The sequence below is a fragment of the Chiloscyllium plagiosum genome, unplaced genomic scaffold (assembly GCF_037043375.1).
Source record: "Chiloscyllium plagiosum isolate Xiang-an unplaced genomic scaffold, Cpla_swu_hap1 HiC_scaffold_9, whole genome shotgun sequence".
Lineage (NCBI taxonomy): Eukaryota > Metazoa > Chordata > Chondrichthyes > Orectolobiformes > Hemiscylliidae > Chiloscyllium > Chiloscyllium plagiosum.
The window spans coordinates 93,099,036-93,121,035 of record NW_028270147.1 but is presented as its reverse complement, the minus strand read 5'-3'; the positions used below and the strand labels follow the sequence as shown (position 1 = coordinate 93,121,035).

General features: G+C 40.5%; 1 protein-coding gene across 1 annotated transcript in view; it reads right to left on the bottom strand.

The window, feature by feature from the left end:
• The window catches only part of imp3 (IMP U3 small nucleolar ribonucleoprotein 3), a 264,779-nt gene that overhangs the window by 74,045 nt on the left and 168,734 nt on the right, over nt 1-22,000 (bottom strand). The window contains exon 5 of the mRNA XM_087990922.1: nt 4,296-4,347. Coding sequence (XP_087847048.1) covers nt 4,296-4,347 — 52 coding nt within the window. The remainder of the gene's footprint in view (nt 1-4,295; nt 4,348-22,000) is intronic.

Below are 22,000 nucleotides of genomic sequence, written 5' to 3'. Positions count from 1 at the left end.
CCAGTTCCAACCTTCCAGCTCAGCACTGTCCCCATGACTTGTCCTACCTGCCGATCTTCTTTTCCACCTATCCATCCACCCTCCTCCCTGACCTATCACCTTCATCCTCTCCCCCACTCACCTATTGTACTCTATGCTACTTTCTCCCCACCCCAACCCGCCTCTCATTTATCTCTCCACCCTTCAGGCACTCTGCCTGTATTCCTGATGAAGGGATTTTGCCAGAAACGTCGATTTTACTGCTCCTCAGATGCTGCCTGAACTGCTGTGCTTTTCCAGCCCCACTAATCCAGAATCTGGTTTCCAGCATCTGCAGTCCTTGTTTTTACCATGGCAACTGAATGTATAGTTACCAATGGTGGAATGAATGAAATTTGAGAAGAACAAGAGGTCTCAATTCTTGGAGTGCAATATCTGAGAGGTTTACTGCTCAAGGAGATTACAGTGATTGAGTAGGGCAAGACCATGGCGGAAAACAAGAACTTGATGAGATTATAAAGTCAAGGTGTTGCTTCATCAGAAGGGTAGAAGGATGTGGGATGAGCAGATCTTGGTGTGAATAAGAACACTGCAACAAAACATTTTGAATGGCCTTACGTTTACACAGAGTGGAAGATGGGAGATACCAGCCAGCACACTAGGAAAACCAAGACAACAGGTTGCAAAGGCATGGATGAGTGTTTCAGCAACAGATGACCTAAGGCTGGTGCACAGTCAGCCTATATTACAAAGGTGTTTGTGATGATGCTGTACGTGATCAGAAGCTAAATTTAGGGTCAAATATAACACTAAATATGTGAACAGTCTCAATCAAGCTTAGGCAGTTGTTAAGTTTGAGGAATATGATTGATGATCAGGGAACAGAGCATTTAATAGAGTCCAAAGACCAAGGTTTTGACTTGCCTAGTGTCTAGCTGAAGAAATCTTCAGCTCACACAGTTCTGGATAGGCAGACTGACAACATAAAAATATGAGAAGAGTCTTGAGAGGGGGTGGTACATAGGGTTGATGTTATCAAACAGCAGTGTGTATATAAGGAATAGAAAGAGATCAAGATACATTTTTAGGGAATCACCATACTTAATGGTGCAGAGCAGGAAAAGAAACTATTTCTGCACAATCTCTGACTATAACTGGATAAATATAAGTCAAAGCTCTAAAGCTGATGTGGGGGAAAAGGCATGAAGGAGGATGCTCAACCTGGTAAAGAGTGCAGATAAATCGAGGAAGATAAGAAGGAATACATTTCTCTCAAATTCACATGGAATGTCACTTCAGACCCTTCTCATTAAAGTCAAGATTAAAGTGGTGTTGGAAAAGCACAGCAGGTCAGGCAGCATCCGAAGAGCAGGAAAATTGACATTTCGGGCAAAAGCCCTGAACTGGATGGACTGAATCACAGTGTTCCAGGAAAATGGGAAACTAACCATATATTCAAGGACTTTGAAGTGTTGAAAATGGGAGGTTAGTTTTCGAGGCTGGAGATGTGGGTGTTGTTGTGGTGGGTGGGAGTGGGAAGAAGGATAAGCACCTGACAAGAAAGAGCCATTTATTAACAATATCAGCTAAAATTGAATACAGAAAAGCAAAGCTAGTGGTCACATTTTGATGGGAATTTGGTTAAGAGTATCTCGTGGTCAACACGAACTTAGCAAGGATCCAGAAAGATGAAATTTCAAGGCTCAACAGGGACGAACCTTGGAACACATGTAACTTTGTGGGCTAGGAAAAGAAGATCTCCCGAGGGCAGAAGAATTTTCTTACCTTGGATATGCCAGCAGTTTTGCATAACATAACTTGTACCAACATTTCACCTAAAATTGCCTTTAAGACTATAAGACCATAAGACATAGGAGCGGAAGTAAGGCCATTCGGCCCATCGAGTCCACTCCGCCATTCAATCATGGCTGATGAGCATTTCAACTCCACTTACCCGCATTCTCCCCGTAGCCCTTAATTCCTTGTGACATCAAGAATTTATCAATTTCTGCCTTGAAGACATTTAGCGTCCCAGCCTCCACTGCACTCTGTGGCAATGAATTCCACAGGCCCACCACTCTCTGGCTGAAGAAATGTCTCCGCATTTCTGTTCTGAATTTACCCCCTCTAATTCTAAGGCTGTGTCCATGGGTCCTAGTCTCCTCACCTAACGGAAACAATTTCCTAGCGTCCACCCTCTCCAAGCCATGTATTATCTTGTAGGTTTCTATTAGATCTCTCCTTAATCTTTTAAACTCCAATGAATACAATCCCAGGATCCTCAGTCGTTCCTCATATATTAGACCTACCATTCCAGGGATCATCCGTGTGAATCTCCACTGGACACTCTCCAGTGCCAGTATGTCCTTCCTGAGGTGTGGGGACCAAACCTGGACACAGTACTCCAAATGGGGCCTAACCAGAGCTTTATAAAGTCTCAGTAGCACAACGGTGCTTTTATATTCCAACCCTCTTGAGATGATTGACAACATTGCATTCGCTTTCTTAATCACTGACTCAAATTGCATGTTTACCTTTAGAGAATCCTCAACTAGCACTCCCAGATCCCTCTGTACTTTGGCTTTACAAATTTTCTCACCGTTTAGAAAGTAGTCCATGCTTCTATTCTTTTTTCCAAAGTGCAAGATCTCGCATTTGCTCACATTGAATTCCATCAGCCATTTCCTGGACCACTCCTCCAAACTGTCTAGTTCCTTCTGCAGCCTCCCCACTTCCTCAGTACTACCTGCCTGTCCACCTAACTTTGTATCATCAGCAAACTTTGCTAGAATGCCCCCAGTCCCTTCATCCAGATCATTAATATATAATGTGAACAGCTGTGGCCCCAACACTGAACCCTGCGGGACACGGCTTGTCACCGGCTGCCATTCCGAAAAAGAACCTTTTATCCCAACTCTCTGCCTTCTGTCAGACAGCCAATCCTCAATCCATACTAGTAGCTCACCTCGAACACCATGGGCCCTCACCTTGCTCAGCAGCCTCCCGTGTGGCACCTTATCAAAGGCCTTATCAAAGGCCTTTTGGAAGTCTCGGTAGACCACATCCACTGGGTTTCCCCGGTCTAACCTACTTGTCACTTCTTCAAAGAATCCCAACAGGTTTGTCAAGCACGACCTCCCCTTACTAAATCCATGTTGACTTGCTCTAATCCGACCCTGCTCATCCAAGAATTTAGAAATCTCATCCTTAATGATGGATTCTAGAATTTACCAACAACCGAGGTTAGGCTAATTGGCCTATAATTTTCCATCTTTTGTCTTGATCCTTTCTTGAACAAGGGGGTTACAACAGCGATCGTCCAATCATCCAGGACTTTCATTGACATCAGTGACTTTTGAAAGATCTCAACCAACGCCTCCGCTATTTCCTCAGCCACCGCCCTCAGAACTCTAGGATGTAACCCATCAGGGCCAGGAGATTTATCAATTTTAAGACCTTTTAGCTTTTCTAGCACTTTCTCTTTTGTAATGGCAACCATACTCAACTCAGCCCCCTGACTCTCTTTAATTGTTGGGATATTACTCATGTCTTCCACTGTGAAGACTGACGCAAAGTACTTATTAAGTTCTCCTGCTATTTCCTTATCTCCCATCACTAGGCTTCCAGCAGCAGTTTGAAGTGGCCCAATGTCTACGCTTGCCTGTCGTTTGTTTCTTACGTATTGAAAGAAACTTTTACTATCATTTCTAATATTACTGGCTAGCCTACCTTCATATTTGATCCTCTCCTTCCTTATTTCTCTCTTTGTTATCCTCTGTTTGTTTTTGTAGCCTTCCCAATCTTCTGATTTCCCAGTGCTCTTGGCCACTTTATAGGCTCTCTCTTTTTCTTTCATAGATTTCCTGACTTCCTTTGTCAGCCATGGCTGTCTAATCCCTCCCCGGATAATCTTTCTCTTCTTGGGGATGAATCTCTGTACAGTGTCCTCAATTTTACCCACAAACTCCTGCCATTTTTGCTCTACTGTCTTCCCTGCTAGGCTCTGCTTCCAGTCTATTTTCGTCAGTTCCTCTCTCATGTCCTCATAATTACCTTTATTTAACTGTAACACCATTACATCAGATTTTGCCTTCTCTCTTTCAAACTGCATACTGAACTCTACCATATTATGGTCGCTGCTTCCTAAGTGTTTCCTTACTTTAAGATTTTTTATAAAGTCTGGTTAAAGTCTTTAATTGAACTTTTCAAAGCAAAAGTTAAAAACAGAACTTTTTTGAAACTGCGACACACAGATGAAGTGAGAAAGAACCCATAAAGGATTGGAAAAGTTACAATCGTAAAAAATCATTGCTTACCTTGTCACCAGGAAGGCTGGGTCAGTTATTACTTCTGGTCCAACCCGCACATCTGACACAGAAAGTTAAGGAATCATTGCACTGAGATTTCTTGAGAGAGTACCACATTCAATCAACAAACCAACGTTTTGTTTTGACTACCAGTTATGTCATTCTTCATCTTACACAAGTTAATTCTTATTTGGTTTTATTTGATTATCGATAAGATCATGGGTATTAATTTTCACAGAAAAAGGAATAGAACCACCCATTGCAATTCAAAAACCACTGGCAAAAATCTTGAAATATGATGCTATGGAAATGGAATTTGATTTAGTCAACACAAATCTGCGGTTCTAACTACAGTGAATGGCAACCTCTTGATAAGTTGCACATTTTTGATAGCTGTAGAAAAGTTATAAATGCAAATTGTGATCCCGCAACAAGATTCCCAGGTTCCAGACAGATCCTTCAACCTGTAAAGCTGCTACTTTAATTCTGCATAACGTACAAACATTAAACAAAGTTCAGCAATCACAAAACCTACCTTGTAGATTACCATAATTTCTGTTAGAAAATATACCATATCTCTGAAGGCAGGGCTTACACTAACTTACCATCTGACTATGCCTCCATGGAGAGACCTTGATAAGATTTGTTAAAAAAATACTGCTACTAGTTTAAATCAAGCAACCATGAGGCTTAAATAACAAGTCAGTGAAACCAGGAAATAGAAATTTAAATTACTAGAGCTTTCTAAGCTATTATGCCTCAGAGATAACGATTGGATACATTGAGTATTTCACTAATCATTGATATATTTTGATTAAGGTAATTCATTTGATGTCAACTGTAATATGTGCCAGTACAGTCTGGCATGATTCTATTGCTTGGAGCCAGAGAAAAAGACACTCACCTCCAGTCAGGTCAAGCAACAGCTGTAAAACAACTTTGTCTTAGTCTCAGCAGGGAAGTACAATATTGCAGTTGTTTTATCCAATGCTAGGCTAACTTAAAGGGAAGTCAAATAAAGAGAGAAACTTTTGTCTGCGATGTGGCACAGTGAGAATGATTTTGCTGCTCCATTGTCAAAAGCTTTAAAAATCAGGAATCACTGTTTTTGTTTAGCCACATGCATACTTTAACCTCAAGATTTGAGACCAATTTATCCTATCTACTAATCCTGTTGAATTATTTTTTAAATGGATAATGTTTTCAGTGCATTCATTTTCACTAGATTGTAATGATTCTCATGTAGGACCAGTTAGGATCGCGGCTGAGTGACAGCTCTGGGAAACAAGTCTTGCAAATAATTACTCCATAGTGTCTAGGGATGTGCAGGGTGATAGATTAGCAGGGTTACAGGGATAGGGTGGCAAGAAAATCTGGGTGGGATGCTCTTCGAAGGGTCAGTGTGGCCTTGATCGGCCAAATGGCCTGCTTCCACACTGGAGGGATTCTATGATTCAGTGATTATATCTACTGAGCTACGTCTGATACATACACTACTTACAACAGGTTGGCAAGGAAGTAGTTACCAAGTTTGATCATCATCCAGGAACAAAGAGTCTTACACAATTTAAACATTTGTATCATTATAAATGAAATCTGCATTTTATTCCTGCTCCTCCAGTTCTTCCACAAACATGACAAAAGGACAAATTTGCACTCATTCACTGTCTGTGGTTCTTTAATGAAATGTATAACTTCTTATACAAATAAATATAAATGGCTGGTTTTCCCACAGAGACACTGACTGGCTTTCGTGTGCACGCACACACACACATGCGCGCATACATTTATGTAGCCAATTAGCATAAATTTACATATGAAAACTTGACCATGGGTGGTGCTACCTTGAAAATAGCCATAGCACTCAACACTGAATTAATAACTTTTGGTGCAATCATTGCCAGTTAGGGAACTACAGCCTTAGTTTGAACGTGGACACGAGATGAATTCCAGAGGTAAGGTGAGAGAGACAGCCCGTGTCATCAAGACTGTATTTGACTGAGTGTGACATTAGGAGCCCTAGCAAAATTGGAATCAACAGGCATTAACAGTCAAAATCTCTGCTGGTTGGAGTCATACCAAGCACATAGGAAGATGAGTGTGGTTGTTGTAGGTCAATTATCTCAGCTCCAGGATATCTCTGCTTTAGACCTCCCAGCTCACAGTCAGGTACCTCTCCTTACCCATGGGTTACAAACTGTAGGAGATCACAGTGGCAGGTACCAGAGGAATCTGAGGACCAGGCCTAGTACAGGAGGCATATTGCTACAATAGGGGATTGACCTAGGCATAACCACCTTCAGCTGCTTCATCACTGACCATTCCTCCATTATAAAGGAGAGGAGTGGGGATGTTCACCAATGACTGTACAATGTTCAGCACTATTCATAATTCCTCGGGTAGTGAAATAGTCCATGTTCAAATGTTACAAGACCTGGGCAATATTAACGCTTGGGCTGACAAGTAGTAAGTAACATTTGTGTAACACAAATGACAGGCAATGACCATCTAACAATCACCACTTGGCATTCAATGGCATTACTATCGCTGAAACCCCCTCGATCAACATCCTGGGAGGGGGGTCCATTAACCAGAAACTCAATTACACTTTCCATATACATATAATGGCTACAAGAGCAGGTTCTCCCCATTTCTGTGTGGGTTACCTCCAGTTTCCACCCACTGCCATGCTAAATTGCCAATAGTGTCATGGACGTGCTGGCTAGGTGGATTATGGGAAATGCAGGATTATATAGAAAGAGAAGGGCGTGTGGATCTGGGTGGGATGCTCTTTGGAGGGTCAGCATGGACTTGATAGGCTGAATGGCCTGCTTCACACTGTAGCAATTTTATGATTCCAACCAATGACCCCCCAAGCCCATGAGTGAATGAGAAAAAAGGTTAATATGTTAGTTGAAGGCTCATAATCTATCTTTTCAAAAAGTTCACTCTGAAAAGTTGAGCATATTGTGTACACCAATGTCACTATTAGAGATAGCAAAGTGTCCTGAGCACCGTATTGTGACGTTAGTTCCTTTTATCTTTGGAAAGCACCTACTGTCACAGTATGGCTCCATGGAGCTAGCTGCCATGTAATATCTTAGCAGACGAATGACTGTTGATTGGTGGCTGGCAGAGGTATCATGCACACAGAAGCCTAGTCTGGTCTTCATTGGAAGCCATGTATCTGTACTTTTAAACAGAAGTATTTGGATTGTGATCAGGAGTCAGGACCTCAACTAACCTGGTACAGGGGGGTCATTCAACTACCCAGTCAAAATCACAATGATCAGCTCAAGTGCACGACGCCTAAAACTAAATTAGTAACTTGTTTCTATATTTCCCAAATGGATATAATCTTCAAGGATGGATGAATGGTTCTCCGCTGAGGGATATTATCAAGTGTTGGCCAGGTACTCCATAAGAAGTCCAAACAATTTGATTAAAATTAAATGAGAAAACAAAAGTCATTTTCCAGGGGATGGTTCTCATTAATAATGTTCAGCACAATAAGCTGCATATCACATTTGATAAATGCAGCCAACAATATTAGAACATCAGAAGTTTAATCAGGACTGGCAACATTGATGAATGCTAGAGCAATATGGTCTGTCAAGACATCTAAAGCAATAAATGTTCCATGCATCCAAATGTAGAATACATACAAGTGTAGAACCAGACTACATTGTTAAACCAGTTTAAAACTTACTCCTAATCCATCAAATATAATTATACAAATCTTGAAAACAATCTTATGTTATGCTAATTTACTTAAAGCTCAGGAAAGGGAATGGTGCAGTGGTCTAGCAATCCAGAAACCAGGCTATTGTTCTCTAGTAATGGGTTAGAATCCCAATACCGCAGATGGTGAAATTTGAACTTAATTAATAAAAAGGTGTTTGTTCCCACTGCAGTGGGTGCACACATAGTCCACACAGTTACAAAGCTTGCAAAGTGACTGCTAGTGAGTAAAATTGCTCAATGCCTGACTAGAGACCTGGCAGACACCTGCAATTTGTCCTATGAATCTATACTGATGCAGTGGCATAATCTCTCAATTCAAAGTGTAGACTTGCTACCTTTGCTACAAAACAATGGGAAGTGCCTGACCCACGGAACAGTCCAGTTCTATCAAATACCTCTTAATCCTGAAATCGATCCTCTTCAAGTCAATGACCAATTGTCTTTAGCATACCGCTATGGAATGTGCAGCACCAGAAAGGCAGCCAGGAGGATGGTGAGCGAGACAGGAAGGTGGACAGCCAGCGGGCTGATAAGGGGGTAAGCAATAGCATGACGAGGGAGCAGTCAGAGAATTGGCAATGGGGCAGCCAGCAGTACAGCAGTGGAGATATCCATAGTGAGTACACTAATGCCACTTCCAGATGATGACAATAGCACTGACTTCCTTTTCGAGTACACTGACAGAAGATACACCACAATAAACAATATCTGAACTACAAAGATAGTCTAATGGTAACCGCAAAACCATTATTGATTATCATCAAAAACATCTGGTTCATTAATGTCCTTTATAGAAGGAAAAACTACATTTCTTGTCCAGATAAATGAGAGATAATTGCATTATCTCACATTTATCTGGATTGAATTCCATTTACGTATGATCAGCCCATCTGACCAGTTGGTCTACATCCTTTTGTAATCTAAGGTTATCTTACTCTCTTTTTGATACCCCAGTCAGAAAAATACTCCTCAACTATCACCTTTTACTTTCTGCCACTTAGCCAAATGTGGATTCAATTTGCCAAATTTCTTTAAATCCCATGGACTTTGCTGTCAGTTTTCAATGTGGAACCTTATAAAAGCTTTGCTCAAGTCCAAATAGATCATATCAATAACATTACTCTCATCTATACACTGAGCCACCTCTTCAAAAAATTCAATCAAGTTGGTGTCAGACATGAACTCCCTTTAACAAAACCATGCTGACTATTACTGATAACTCCTTGCCTCTCCAACTGTAGATTAATTCTGTCCCTCAGAATTGCTTCCAATAGTTTCACACCACCTTAGTTGGTCTGACTGGCCTTAGGTTCTTGGTTTATCCCTTGCTCCTTTCTTTAATAACGGTACCACATTGGTTGTTCTCCAGTCCTCTGACACCTCTCCTGTGGCCAAAAAAGAATTGAAAATGCTATTTCCTCCCTTGCCTCACTCAACAACCTGAGATACATTTCATCCAGCTCTGAATATTTATCGAATTTTAAACCTGCAGATCACTGAGAACCTCCTCTCGATGTTAATTTCTTTATTGTATTACAGACTCTGTGCTACAGATACCAACCCAAAGTCTTCATTTGGAACCTACATCCTCTGGTTCCACATACAAAATACCACTGTGGTCCTTAATGGGCCTGACTCTTTTCCTCGGTATCCTTTTATATGCGATGTACCAGTAACACATCTTGGGTTGAGAAGCACATGTATTAGTTCTTCCACACAATTTGTACTAAGGTGTTGCAATGCCATTTTATATATGCACACAGATGCATACACATACATATGGTCCACCGCCATCTTGGATAAGTAATGTTGACAAACTGTTAGTCACAAAGTTCATATAGGCCATAGGTGTCAAAATACTGTACTGTTGCTACAAGAGTGGGTCAGTGGCTAGGAATTTTGCACTAAATAACTCACCTTCTGACTCAAAGTCTGTCCATCATCTACAAGGCACAAGTTAGGAGTGGGATGGAATGCTCACCACTTGCTTGGACAAATACAGCTGCAACAACACTCAAGCTCAAAAACATACAAGACAAAGTTTTGACTGGCACCCCAACTAACTGTTTGACTGGCACCCCGACTAACACATTCAACAAACTCTCCACCATCGATGCAAAATGACAGCAGTATACCTCCAAGATACACTGCAACAACAAAGGCTTCTTAGGCAGTATCTTCCAAATCCATATTCAGTTCACCTAAAAGAACAGCAGCAGCAGATACATGGTCACCCCACCACCAGCAAGCTGCCCTCTAAGCCACACACCATCTTGACTTGGGACCATGTCACTATCCAGCATCATCCTGTGAACGAATTTTTGAAAATGCAAGTATCTGCAGAAAGAATAGATTAACTAGTTGATGTATCAAGGCAACATTTATTACGAAGTCTTACATAAGGTATGTGATTAATTACTATTGACCCACTGGAGAGAACTGCAACAAACCAGTGAGAACAAGCTTTACTACCACAAAAAAATCATCTAAGTATGTGCCAGTTCCCATTAACATTTCGTCTTTTCTTTCAGCCACCTAGCTGGTAAATGTTAATATGATCTCTGTTTTTGGTCCCTAAGTCTAAGTCTAATAATGTATTCCTCCAAGTGAAGACAAGTTTCTTCTGAGGACTGATTTAAATCTCTTAAATTGCTAAATCTCTGATCATAATGAAATGACCTCCCTTCACAAACTGCTTCACACATTTTGTGAGATGCCCACACATAGTCTTTTGGTTTGGGAGCAAAACGCAGAAATCCAAAACTGAAGCATTACTTCAGCAAAGATGACATCTACATGGGTTGTAAGGTAATCCACATGAGTGGTGAAGAGGAAGCGTTTACACCAAGCAATACGGACACTCCTCCTCTGGGTTCATCAAGTCTAACCTTCCTGCAAATACACAGATCCAACGAAACTGATTATTTAGAAATGTACTCTGATAATGAAGAAGAAATCAATTCAGTTTAGTTTCTAATTGCAAACTTTCTTTGAATATGGAATTTGGAAGTAACATCAGTAGAATATTGTGAGGAGTTGTTGAGTCTTTGCAGGGTGAGTGTACAAAACTATAATTAAGAAATTATCTTAGGTCAGGTCATTACTTGATGGAAACTCTAGGTTGGTAGCATTCCCTGACAAACTTCTGATTATAATTTTAAAAAACAATCACTGTTTATCCAAATGCAAAAAATAAGCAAATTTTTGCTTCCATTTCTAAAAGAAGCACGAATCTAACCTTTTTAAAAAAAAATCTGGACAGCTGTTTACAGCTGCAATTAGTTAACAGTGACTGCATTTATAAAGAGAATCCACTGGGATAATGAGCAATGAGTGCTGCATTCCAACTCAGCTTTTTAAGACGGCTGTTCCTATTTTAACCTCCTCAGATTTCTCTCTACACCATGACTGTTTATGACAGAATCATGGGAGATCAGACCAGACCAGGATCTCTCACATCTTGTTCTACACATCCATGCTTTCTAGTGTACAGATATTGCTAAAGGTAGAGAAAAATGAAATAAGAAGGAATTTCTTTGCATATAATGCTTTGGGTGTGCCAAAGTACTTTACAATCAAAAGACTTCATTTGAAATTTTGCTCCATAAGAAAACACAACAGGTAATTTGAATTCAGCACAATCCTTCAAGCAGAAAGTAAATGCATGACCATATAGTCAGTTTTGAATGGTACTGAGCTCCACAGCTGACTAGTTGATCTACACTCCCGATCTGGACTTGCACATCAAAAATGGCCATTTAGGTTAAGCACTAGAAATTGCTATCGCCCAATCTCTAGGTTGAGTCTGCGTTATCTAGAGTGGGAAGAATAACAGAGGGAAGACACAATTTAGTGTCTTGTGAAGGTCTCCACAATCCAGCCTGAGTTTCCAGTCATCCAAGGCTCCTGAATACAAACAAGCCCATAAGAGCATACACCAGGGCTGTAATGAGCTACTTCCTGTTTCCCATCCAGCAATATCAGACGAATCAATGAGAGTGCACCAGGCCTCTGATTTCTCAGCTTCCTAAAGTGACACAGAAATGAACTTTCCAAAGACTATGCCAAAAGGGACTAAAAAAAGCACTGTTCTCACTTCCTAGACCCAGTAAAGGAACTCAGAGTAATCTAAAAATAGTCCATTATCTTTTGGGAATAAGACTTATAGCATGGGAAGCTATAATTATAGAGAATTTAAAAGCTTAACAAGCTTTATTATGGTCTCTGCCAAAACCAATGGGTCATCATTTATATAAACAAACAACTCAGCATTTTAACCCTGCGTATTAAACACACTCAAAGAGTATATACAATCAATATTGCAAACTGTTTTCACAATTCACAAATTGCTAGAAACTGGGACGGTGAGAGATGTTAAAATTAACCATGCTGCAAGCCTTGTTGTAAACTCTACTGCAAACAGCTTTTTTTGATCGATCAGGGATTTGAAGTGCATTGAAACACACCAGTATATCCAAGAGGGACCAATGCCACTTACATGTACACTACTTTGCAGATTCTGAGGGACTATCAAGTGTATATTCAGGAGTATTGGAAACAAAGGGAGGTAATCACCAGCTGCAATAAAAAGCTGGAGAGATATGTGGAACACCAACTTGAATTGTTCACATCAGGAAGACAAATATCAAGGTCCTGAGTGGGGCCATACTGTCAATCAAGCATTGACAATGTTACACTGAAGGTTGTTAATTGTCTCATATGTCTGGGCTCCACAATTAGGAGCAATCTACATGATGCTGAAATTAACATGCATGTTGCAAAAGCTTTTATCTAAGCTGTGCAAGAGAATGTGGAACAAAAGTGACCTTACTGAAAACAACAAACTGCAAGTTTTCCAAGTCTGCATCTTCATGGCATTTTTTCTACATTAGTGAAACCAGGGCTGCATACTCCAGGCAGGAGAAAAAGCTGAAGAGTTTCCACCTTTGCTGTCTCAGAAATAATCTTGGCATCTATTAGCAAGACAAGGTCACCAATCAGAGGTCCTGGAGCCTGTTAATTCCATTTGTAAAAACACATTTTAAGCCAATGTGTGGACTCAGCCATTTTCATCAGATGGATGACACATGTATGCCCAAACAGGTTCAGTACAGCAAACTGGTCATTGGATCACAACTTCCTCGGCATCCAGAGCTCTGCTAACATGGAACATCTGGAAGTGAGATACAAAGTTTATTCAAATTCAAACTAAAATTGCACAATTTCCCATGTCCATGAAAAACATTCTTCTTGTCTAACTTAACACACATCCCACCCAAAATAGCATTACAATGCACTGTTGTATTGAGCCAAATGCAAAGAATTCCAGAACTTAGTGACAGGTCTCCCAGTCCAGATCTCATTAATCTATCTACCATAAAACAGTGCCTCAGTCGAATCTAAACAACAAGAATAACTGTTGCGTTGTTTGAATACGAGTCTTCTGTTAGGTTGATGACATCACTAGGAAGGTTTACCAGTACAAGGCTATGAGAAATTTATGTCCAACTGCATTGAATACTTTAGCAAGGTTGGCAAAGGCTACTGCTAGGTCTTTATGGTTGTGCTCGGCTCTCTTTATCATATTTTCAAGTACTGCAATGTTTTCATTGCAACACGAAGTTGCTGCCAGAAAACCCTTCTCTCTGGGGATTATCTCTACTGTCTCATTCAGTCTTTTGGTCATTACTTTAGTAAAAAGCCTCAGGAGCACGGGACCTATCATGATGCCACCCACAGCGTGGGTTCAATTCCTGCATCAGCTGAGGTTACCATGAAGGACCCTCCTTCTCAGCCTCTTGCCTCACCCAAGGGGTAGTGACCCTCAGGACAAACCTCCACAAGATGTCTCACTCTAATGAAAGTAGGCCTAAGATGTGGTAAGACTGGCATTACCTTACAACTGCATAATATCTGTAAAGGGAGACACAGGAATAATGAAATAATTTATTTCCTTCAAGGCCAACATAAAAGCTAAATAATGGAGGATGTTGAATTTTTCATAAAAATGTATATCTTCAAATTGAATGAAGGAAATTTAATATTAATTCCCTATCTCCTTAAAGATACTATGCTCATTTTCAGTGCACTTTCTAGACGCTGAGACAGCCTAAGGTCATGAAAGGCACGACATAAATGCAAGTACTCCTTTACATATCACTGAGTTAACCTGGCATCCATAAAAGTAAAATTTTCCAGCAATGATTTGGAGGTGCTGGTGTTGGTCTGGTGTGTACAATGTTAAAAATCACACAGCACCAAGGTGTCATCCAATAGGTTTATTTGGAAGCACTAGTGCTCCGAAAGCTAGTACTTTCAAATAAACCTGTTGGAAAGGTTAAATGAAGTGTGGCTTCCAATAGGAATTGAAGTTAAAGCCAGAGTTAGGTGTTCCGGAGAAAACCTTTGAACAGAAAAGCCAAAAGAGTACACCTGTTGGACTATAACCTGGTGTTGTGTTATTTTCATTTATATCAATGACTTGGATGTGAGGTATAGTTAGTAAGTTTGCTGATGACACCAAAATTGGAGGTGCAGTGGACAGTGAAGAAGGTTACCTCAGATTACAACGGGATTTTGATCAGATGGACCAATGGGCTGAGCACTGGCAGATGGAGTTTAATTTAGATAAATGTGAGGTGCTGCATTTTGGGAAAGCAAATCTTAGCAGGACTTCTACACTTAATGGTAAGGTCCTCGGGAGTGTTGCTGAACAAAGAGACCTCGGAGTGCAAGTTCATTGCTCCTTGAAAGTGGAGTCGCAGGTAGATAGGATAGCGAAGGCGGCATTTGGTATGCTTTCCTTTATTGGTCAAAATATTGAGTACAGGAGTTGAGAGGTCATGTTGCTGCTGTACAGGACATCGGTTAGGCCACTGTTGGAATATTGCATGCAATTCTGGTCTCCTTCCTATTGGAAAGATGTTGTGAGACTTGAAAGGGTTCAGAAAAGATTTACAAGAATGTTGCTAGGGTTGGAGGATTTGAGCTATAGGGAGAGGTTGAAAAGGCTAGGGCTGTTTACCCTGGAATTTCGGAGGCTGAGGCGTGACCTTATAGAGGTTTATAAAATTATGAGGGTCACGGATAGGATAAATAGACAAGGTCTTTTCCCTGGGGTGGGGGAGTCCAGAACTAGAGGGCATAGGTTTAGGGTGAGATGGGAAAGATATAAAAGAGACCTAAGAGGCAACTTTTTCCACTCAGAGGGTGATATGTGTATGGAATGAGCTGCCAGAGAAAGTGCTGGAGGCTGATACAATTGCAACATTTAAAAGGCATCTGGATGGGTATATGAATAGGAAGGGTTTGGAGGGATACGGGCCAGGTGCTGGCAGGTGGGACTAGATTGGATTGGGATATCTTGTTGACATGGACAAGTTGGACCAAAGGGTCTGTTTCCGTGCTGTATGACTCTATGATTCTAAGACTCTATTTTCCAGCAAGAATGATTAAACAGCAATCAGAGCAAAAGTATAGTTGGTCAACTTTAGCCCCCACTCACCACCCTCGAGACATGGACATACAATCCAAATGGTTTTGAAAGTAGTTGCAAAATCGATTCAGAATGAGTCATCATAGTGTGAGTCACAGACTGGAGAACAAAACTGTCTCAAAGTTGCCCAACACCAACTGAGGCAATGATTTTTAACAAGTGAGTCATCAGTGAGGCAGAAAAATATAGATTTACCAATGATAAAGAAAGTTGAGCTACCGTCAGCTTCAGTACAGTTGTTCAGGTGAATGCGATAAAAATTGGCTGAAGACAAGCAGAAAGATCAATTATTAAAACTAATGTTTGTTATTTTTCAAAATAATTCATTGGAGTTCCAGTGATTTGTTAGACAACAACTGAAAACATGCCAGGGTTTAGAACTGCAAATATTTGAAGTTACTCTGTTATTTACAAGAGCTGTGGGTACAGATGTCCCAACTAAGCTAGCTGCAAGTTATGGGTACAGCTGAATTGCAATCTCGAGGAAAGACTGCCAACACTCTCTGGAGTCCTGCCAACTACTGCTCAGATCAGAAGGCATCTGATTCACATTGCACACGTGAAAGTAGTACAGATAATGGGGAGAAAAAGCTTCACCAGACAAAGTACTTTCTTCAAAAAAAAAGGTGCATGGATTAAAATGTTAGCAAAGGTTTTTGCACATGTTGCTCCTTTCATTATCACAAGCCATTATGTCGTGACCCAATTAGAGAATAGAGAGATTCAAACCTGCCGGAAATACTTGGCAGGTCAGGCATTGTACATGGAAAAAGAAGAAAAGCTAATATTTCCGAGTGGTGACCCTTCACAGAACGAGAAGGAAATAAAGATATAACAGATTTTAAGTGAGTACAGAAGCATGTAACGGGGAAAGAGCGTTCACGCAATAGGGAAGGTTTGTGATAAAGTCGATGGGAAAAAGAGATTTCAGGGTATCTTCAGTTAAAGTCAGAGTTGGGTACTCGAAAATTGCAAGGTTAAATGAAGTGTGGCTTCCCATAGGAATTGAAGTTAAAGCCAGAGTTAGGTGTCCGAAGAAAACCTTTTCCAGAAACGCCAATGTAAAAGTTGAAGTACTGTGCCATGTATATGCTGTGATGTGGAGGTGCCGGTGTTGGACTGGGGTGGACAAAGTTAAAAAATCACACAACACCAGGTTATAGTCCCAACAGGTTTATTTGGAAGCACTAGCTTTGGAGTGCTGCTCCTTCAACAGCTACCTGATGAAGAAGCAGCGCTCCAACAGCTAGTGCTTCCAAACAAACCTGTTGGAGTATAACCTGGAGTTGTGTGATTTTTAACTATGTATGTGTTGCACTGTGCATTCGTAGCTTAAATAATTTGCAAAACAAAATGAAAGAAAGCAAACTGAAGGAAAGTCTTTAAATAAATTTACAGGTATAGTACCATTTCCTGACCTAATATACCTGTACAGTTAAAGTACTTTGGAGCACAGTATAGCAGGGAATTCTTTTTAATAACTAAAAACTTTCTCATTTGTTCCTCTACTCAATCAAATACAAACAGAGAATTTTTATAAATAGAGATTAAAAAGAAAGTTTATTTCAGTACCTGAGCAGAGAATGTTTTAAAGAAAAAGATGGCAGGGTGCAGTCAAAATAGCACCAATCCCAGCAGTATAACCAGAAGGGGCAAAAGCCCTTCATCAGGACGCTGCCTGAATTGCTGTGCTCTTCCAGCACCACTGATCCAGAATCTGGTTTCCAGCATCTGCAGTTATTGTTTTTACCCAGTATAACCAGAAGGCCTAGCTTATAAACCAAAGTTAAAATGGTGCAATATATTTTAAATGAAGACAGAGAATACAAAAATAAAACAACTCTAAAGCAAGAAAACTTTAAATGGGGAGACTTAGAACAACATTTTTCTGTTAATGACAACATAGATGGAGATGTCAGGCAAAAGGAGATGGTAGTGGGACAAGTCAAGCAACAAAAGATAGATCTAGGAATGTAAATGTAAGTAGCAGAATCATCAACAGCTGCTGTCCAAAACAATTGAGGCAAAGTATAGGATCTTAAATTGTTCAAAGCAATGATGGACTCAGAACACAACTATGAAGTGACCAATCAAAAGGTAAAGCTCAATTTCTTCAGCTTACATTAAGTTTTTGGTTCAACAATATGGTAAGCTGAGGAATGGAGAATAAAAGCAGGATTTTGGTGGAGTATTAAATTGTCAGAAGCTTAGGGTCAAGCTTGCAAACAGAATGGAGGTGTTCATCAAAGTGCCTGCCTGCTCTGTGTTGGTCTCCTTGATATTGAGGAGATCACACTGAGATAAATAAATACAAATGCTAAACTGAAAGAAATACAATGAGTACGTGATAAGTCAAATTTGAATGGCAAAAAACTCCAGTCGTGTCAAAGCATTAGTCATTCCCACTGGAAAAATAGCAAATTACAATAGAGTGGATCCTTGACTAACATCCAACTTGTTAGATCGCATATTTATGAACATGATCCCACACAGCAGTGTCATTTTAATAACACGACATACAAATATTTCCTTGTATACTTATAAACAGCTATTTTATATTGTCCTGGATTGTGTTCCAACTTTTGTTTGAATTATGAATGGACTCAAGAATGGAACCCATTCACAATCTGGGGACTGCCTGTACATGATAAGTCAAAATTATGTAATCTTGTGACAGTGACAACCAATTACAACAGAGTTAGGCCTCAAAATTGTAGAGCACGAGGCAAGTCATCATTGGGCACTGAGATCTCCCTGTGAAAAGGCCTGCAAAAAGTCTGCAAGAATCCAGACTTTACTGGATGGGAATGGAGTCTTTAAGAAGAGGAAGTTATTTCATCGTTTCTGCCCTGCCAAGTTTGTTAATTTTGTGATGTCATATTCCTTTGTACACTTCAAGAATAAATCCAGTATCTAGTAGGATATTCAAATGAACAAAACATTCCACAATCCAGCAACTATAAACCTAAAAAAGATTCTTCTAATCTCTCTTTTGCACATATCTGGTGCTTACTTTATCACAACCAAATTTTCAATTCATGTGCCAAGGGAAATAATATGTTTCCCTCATCTAATCGTTATATGATTTTAAAAACTTAAATTAACCCTCAGGTAGAGAAAATAATCATCTTGTATATGAGACTACTTAGGAGAAAGTGAGGACTGCAGATGCTGGAGATCAGAGCTGGAAATGTGTTGCTGGAAAAGTGCAGCAGGTCAGGCAGCATCCAAGGAGCAGGAGAATCGACATTTCGGGCATGAGCCCTGAAGAAGGGCTCATGCCCAAAACGTCGATTCTCCTGCTCCTTGGATGCTGCCTGACCTGCTGCGCTTTTCCAGCAACACATTTCCAGCTATGAGACTACTTACCTTCTTTTAAATAAAAGGACATTTAATCTCTGTTTCCATGAATCCTAAAATTCCAACTACCTTATTTTTAACACAGTCAAACAACTTTTAACGATTTATGCTTCAAAAGGATTCAGGGTTGAAAATTTTTGCTCTTGGACAGCATTTAGAAATTTATAATATAACGAACATTCCAATTGCTGACATACATTAAGCCAAAAGTTTTCAAATTTAAACTGCATCTGCAACTTGTTTATCCAGTCTCTATTATCTGCTGATATCCTCCTGGGTGCACTCTTCCTAATGGTTTGTTCCTCTTCACAAATGGCAATGTCAGCCAATTTTAATACTCGTTGGTTTATGTGCAAATACAGTTAAATTCCCAAAGCAGTTGGATTCTGTAAAAGTATATTCAAATCTCAGCTAATTTATTTTCATTGTTAAACCAGGAGACATTATTTTTTGTATAAATGAGGGATTATAGTAAATCTCAAGATGTTGCAAACTGTGCTAATGAAAGTCTTACATAACTTTGTTTTCTGAACAGCGTGTCAGAAATCCCAGAAAATAAGACTTGAGTATTATTGTGGCAAAAGTGAGGACTACAGATGCTGGAGATTAGAGTCAAGATTAGTGTGTGGAAAAGCACAGCAGGTCAGGTAGCATCCGAGGGAGTAGGAAAATCGACGAGTCCGGCAGGAACCTTTCATCAGGAATGGCTCCCCTCACTCCTGGTGAAGGGCACCTGCCCGAAACGTTGATTTTCCTGCTCCTTGGATGCTGCCTGACCTGCTGTGCCTTTCCAGCCCCACTCTAATCTTGTGTATTGTGTTAAGTCTCCAGTTTAGAAATTTCTGATTCCAGAGCTCAAACTGCAGCCTTTCAATTTCTAGGTTTTTCCCACATCATTTGTAACACTTTGTATTGTAATGGCGTGGTGCTTAGTGCTCATGAAGCGCAAGTTAGATCTTGCATTGCATCAGTCACTCTCCTCATCTTCACATATCGAAGTCTATATTGAGAATTGTTTTTGAGCAGTCAGCATTTTAGATACTCCAAGCTGAAGTAAAGATTAGTGTTGCTAGTTTTTTTTGAGTTGTAACATACATGTTCTCAAAGCTGACTGAATCTAACCCAACATGTAATTTTTAATGCAATTATATTCTGATGGACTTCCTACTCTGTCAAGATTTTGATCAAATGATACATTTATTTTTAAAAAATACATCAAATGAAAACTGTTTAGGCTCTGTCCTTCAAGGTTCAAACTAATAAATGACATGATGAAATTCAAAACAAATTGTGGCAAACAGCTGCTCTGCCTTTGATGCCATCTGGACTGCTGACTTCATTTAATAATACAGTGACTGAAGCAATAATTTTCTCCAGCCAAGGTTACTGTCTTGACAAAACAGTGAGTGTTCAGCAAATTATGACTAAACATACAAAGATTCCACGTTCCCTGTGAAGCCTCTCAGACCTGCACTTGTTATCTGGTTGATTGAATATTAATTGGAGGTCTTCAACCTGCTCCCTCAGTTCAAGGTAGGATGCAGAGATAAGGCAGGCAGTTTCCCACCATTCTGGCCAATACCCTGCCCATCTGTCATCAACCAAGTAAGTCCGACTACTGAGAACTTCTGGGGATTTGCTATTTTAAAGAGACACTGTGCTCTCAATCTAACCTTTTCCAGAGTAAAATACAATATATTACAGATTAGTACTTTGTGCTCCAAATGATACAAATTGCCTTGGGAAAAGAATCTTTAGAACTTTCTCATGGGAGTCAATTCATCACCTTTTGCACTGATGAATAAAACTGCATCATTTGACCATGAAGATTTAACTGCCAAGATAAGCCATCAATTAATACCCGAAAGAACTGCAGATGTTGAACATAAGAGACAAAAACAGAAATGCTGGCAAAGCTCAGCAAGTCTGGCAGCATCTGTGGAGAGAAATCAGAGGTGCTGTTTTTCCAGCTTTGCTGGTGCACTGCAACAAGCCTCAGACAGCTGTTGGCCAGGGAGAAGGGTGGATTGTTGAAGTGGCAAACGACTGGAAACTCAACTAATGTAAACCATCAATTCTTTAATTTCAACAATATTTTTATAGAATTCCACAAAATAAGAGGTTTCTGTCAGTCACTTTTAACTGGCTTCATTACTCTTGTTACTCATCACATAAATATGTTTGGGGGGGTAAACAGTGTATTCTCAATCATTCAAAAATGCAGGCAGATTGGGTTGGTTGTTATCTGTATTTTGTCACTTGCTATTTTGCTTTTTCTCATTCAAAGTGGAGGGGAAAAATATGCTTGCACCCCAAATCGCAGAATCTTTGTACGTTCTGGAGTAAGAATTGTTGCAATTTAATCATCTCATGAACTGCATGGAGAGGGATCAAACTGTTTTGAAAATTTATTTTCTCTAGATACTGTACCAACAGTACAGTAAACTTAAAAATGGGGACTCGGCAAGATGGCGACGATTCATTAGAACTGCTGTGGACAGCTCTGCCTAACAGCCAAGGCATATTGGTGGGCTTTTTGCCATCTATGGCTAACTTCTATGAAAGAATTGTAAAATTAAAACTTTGAGAACATATATTTGTTTACATTTTGGACTGGGAAGGATGCCAAAGGGAAAGGGAGCGAGCAAACAGCAGGGAGGTCACTCCCCGCAGCACCTGGCATGCCAGAGGCCGCAGCAGCGGCTTCTTCCAAACCCCGATGGACTTCACGGACCCGCAGGAATTGTCAGCGGCGATGGCAAGCCTTATCGCGAAGGTTGAGGCTGTGTTCGAAGAGATTCACGCCCAGGTCCAACCCATCGTGCCCATGCAGCAAAAGCATGAACAGGTGCTCCAGTGCCCCATGGCACGGATGGGGCAGGTGGAACGTCGAACCACGGTCCTGGAAGGGGCGATCGACTCCTCGCCCGGAGCAGCAAATGAGGGCTTTGCGAGATAAGGTCGACGACCTTGAAAAATCGAGGTTGGAGGAAGAGTCTGAGGATTGTCGGGCTCCCGGAGGGTGAAGAAGATGAGCAGCCAGTCAGTTTCTTTGAACACTGGCTGCTGCAGTTCCTGGGCCTTCAAATTGAGTCCGGCCGGCTGCAGAATGAAA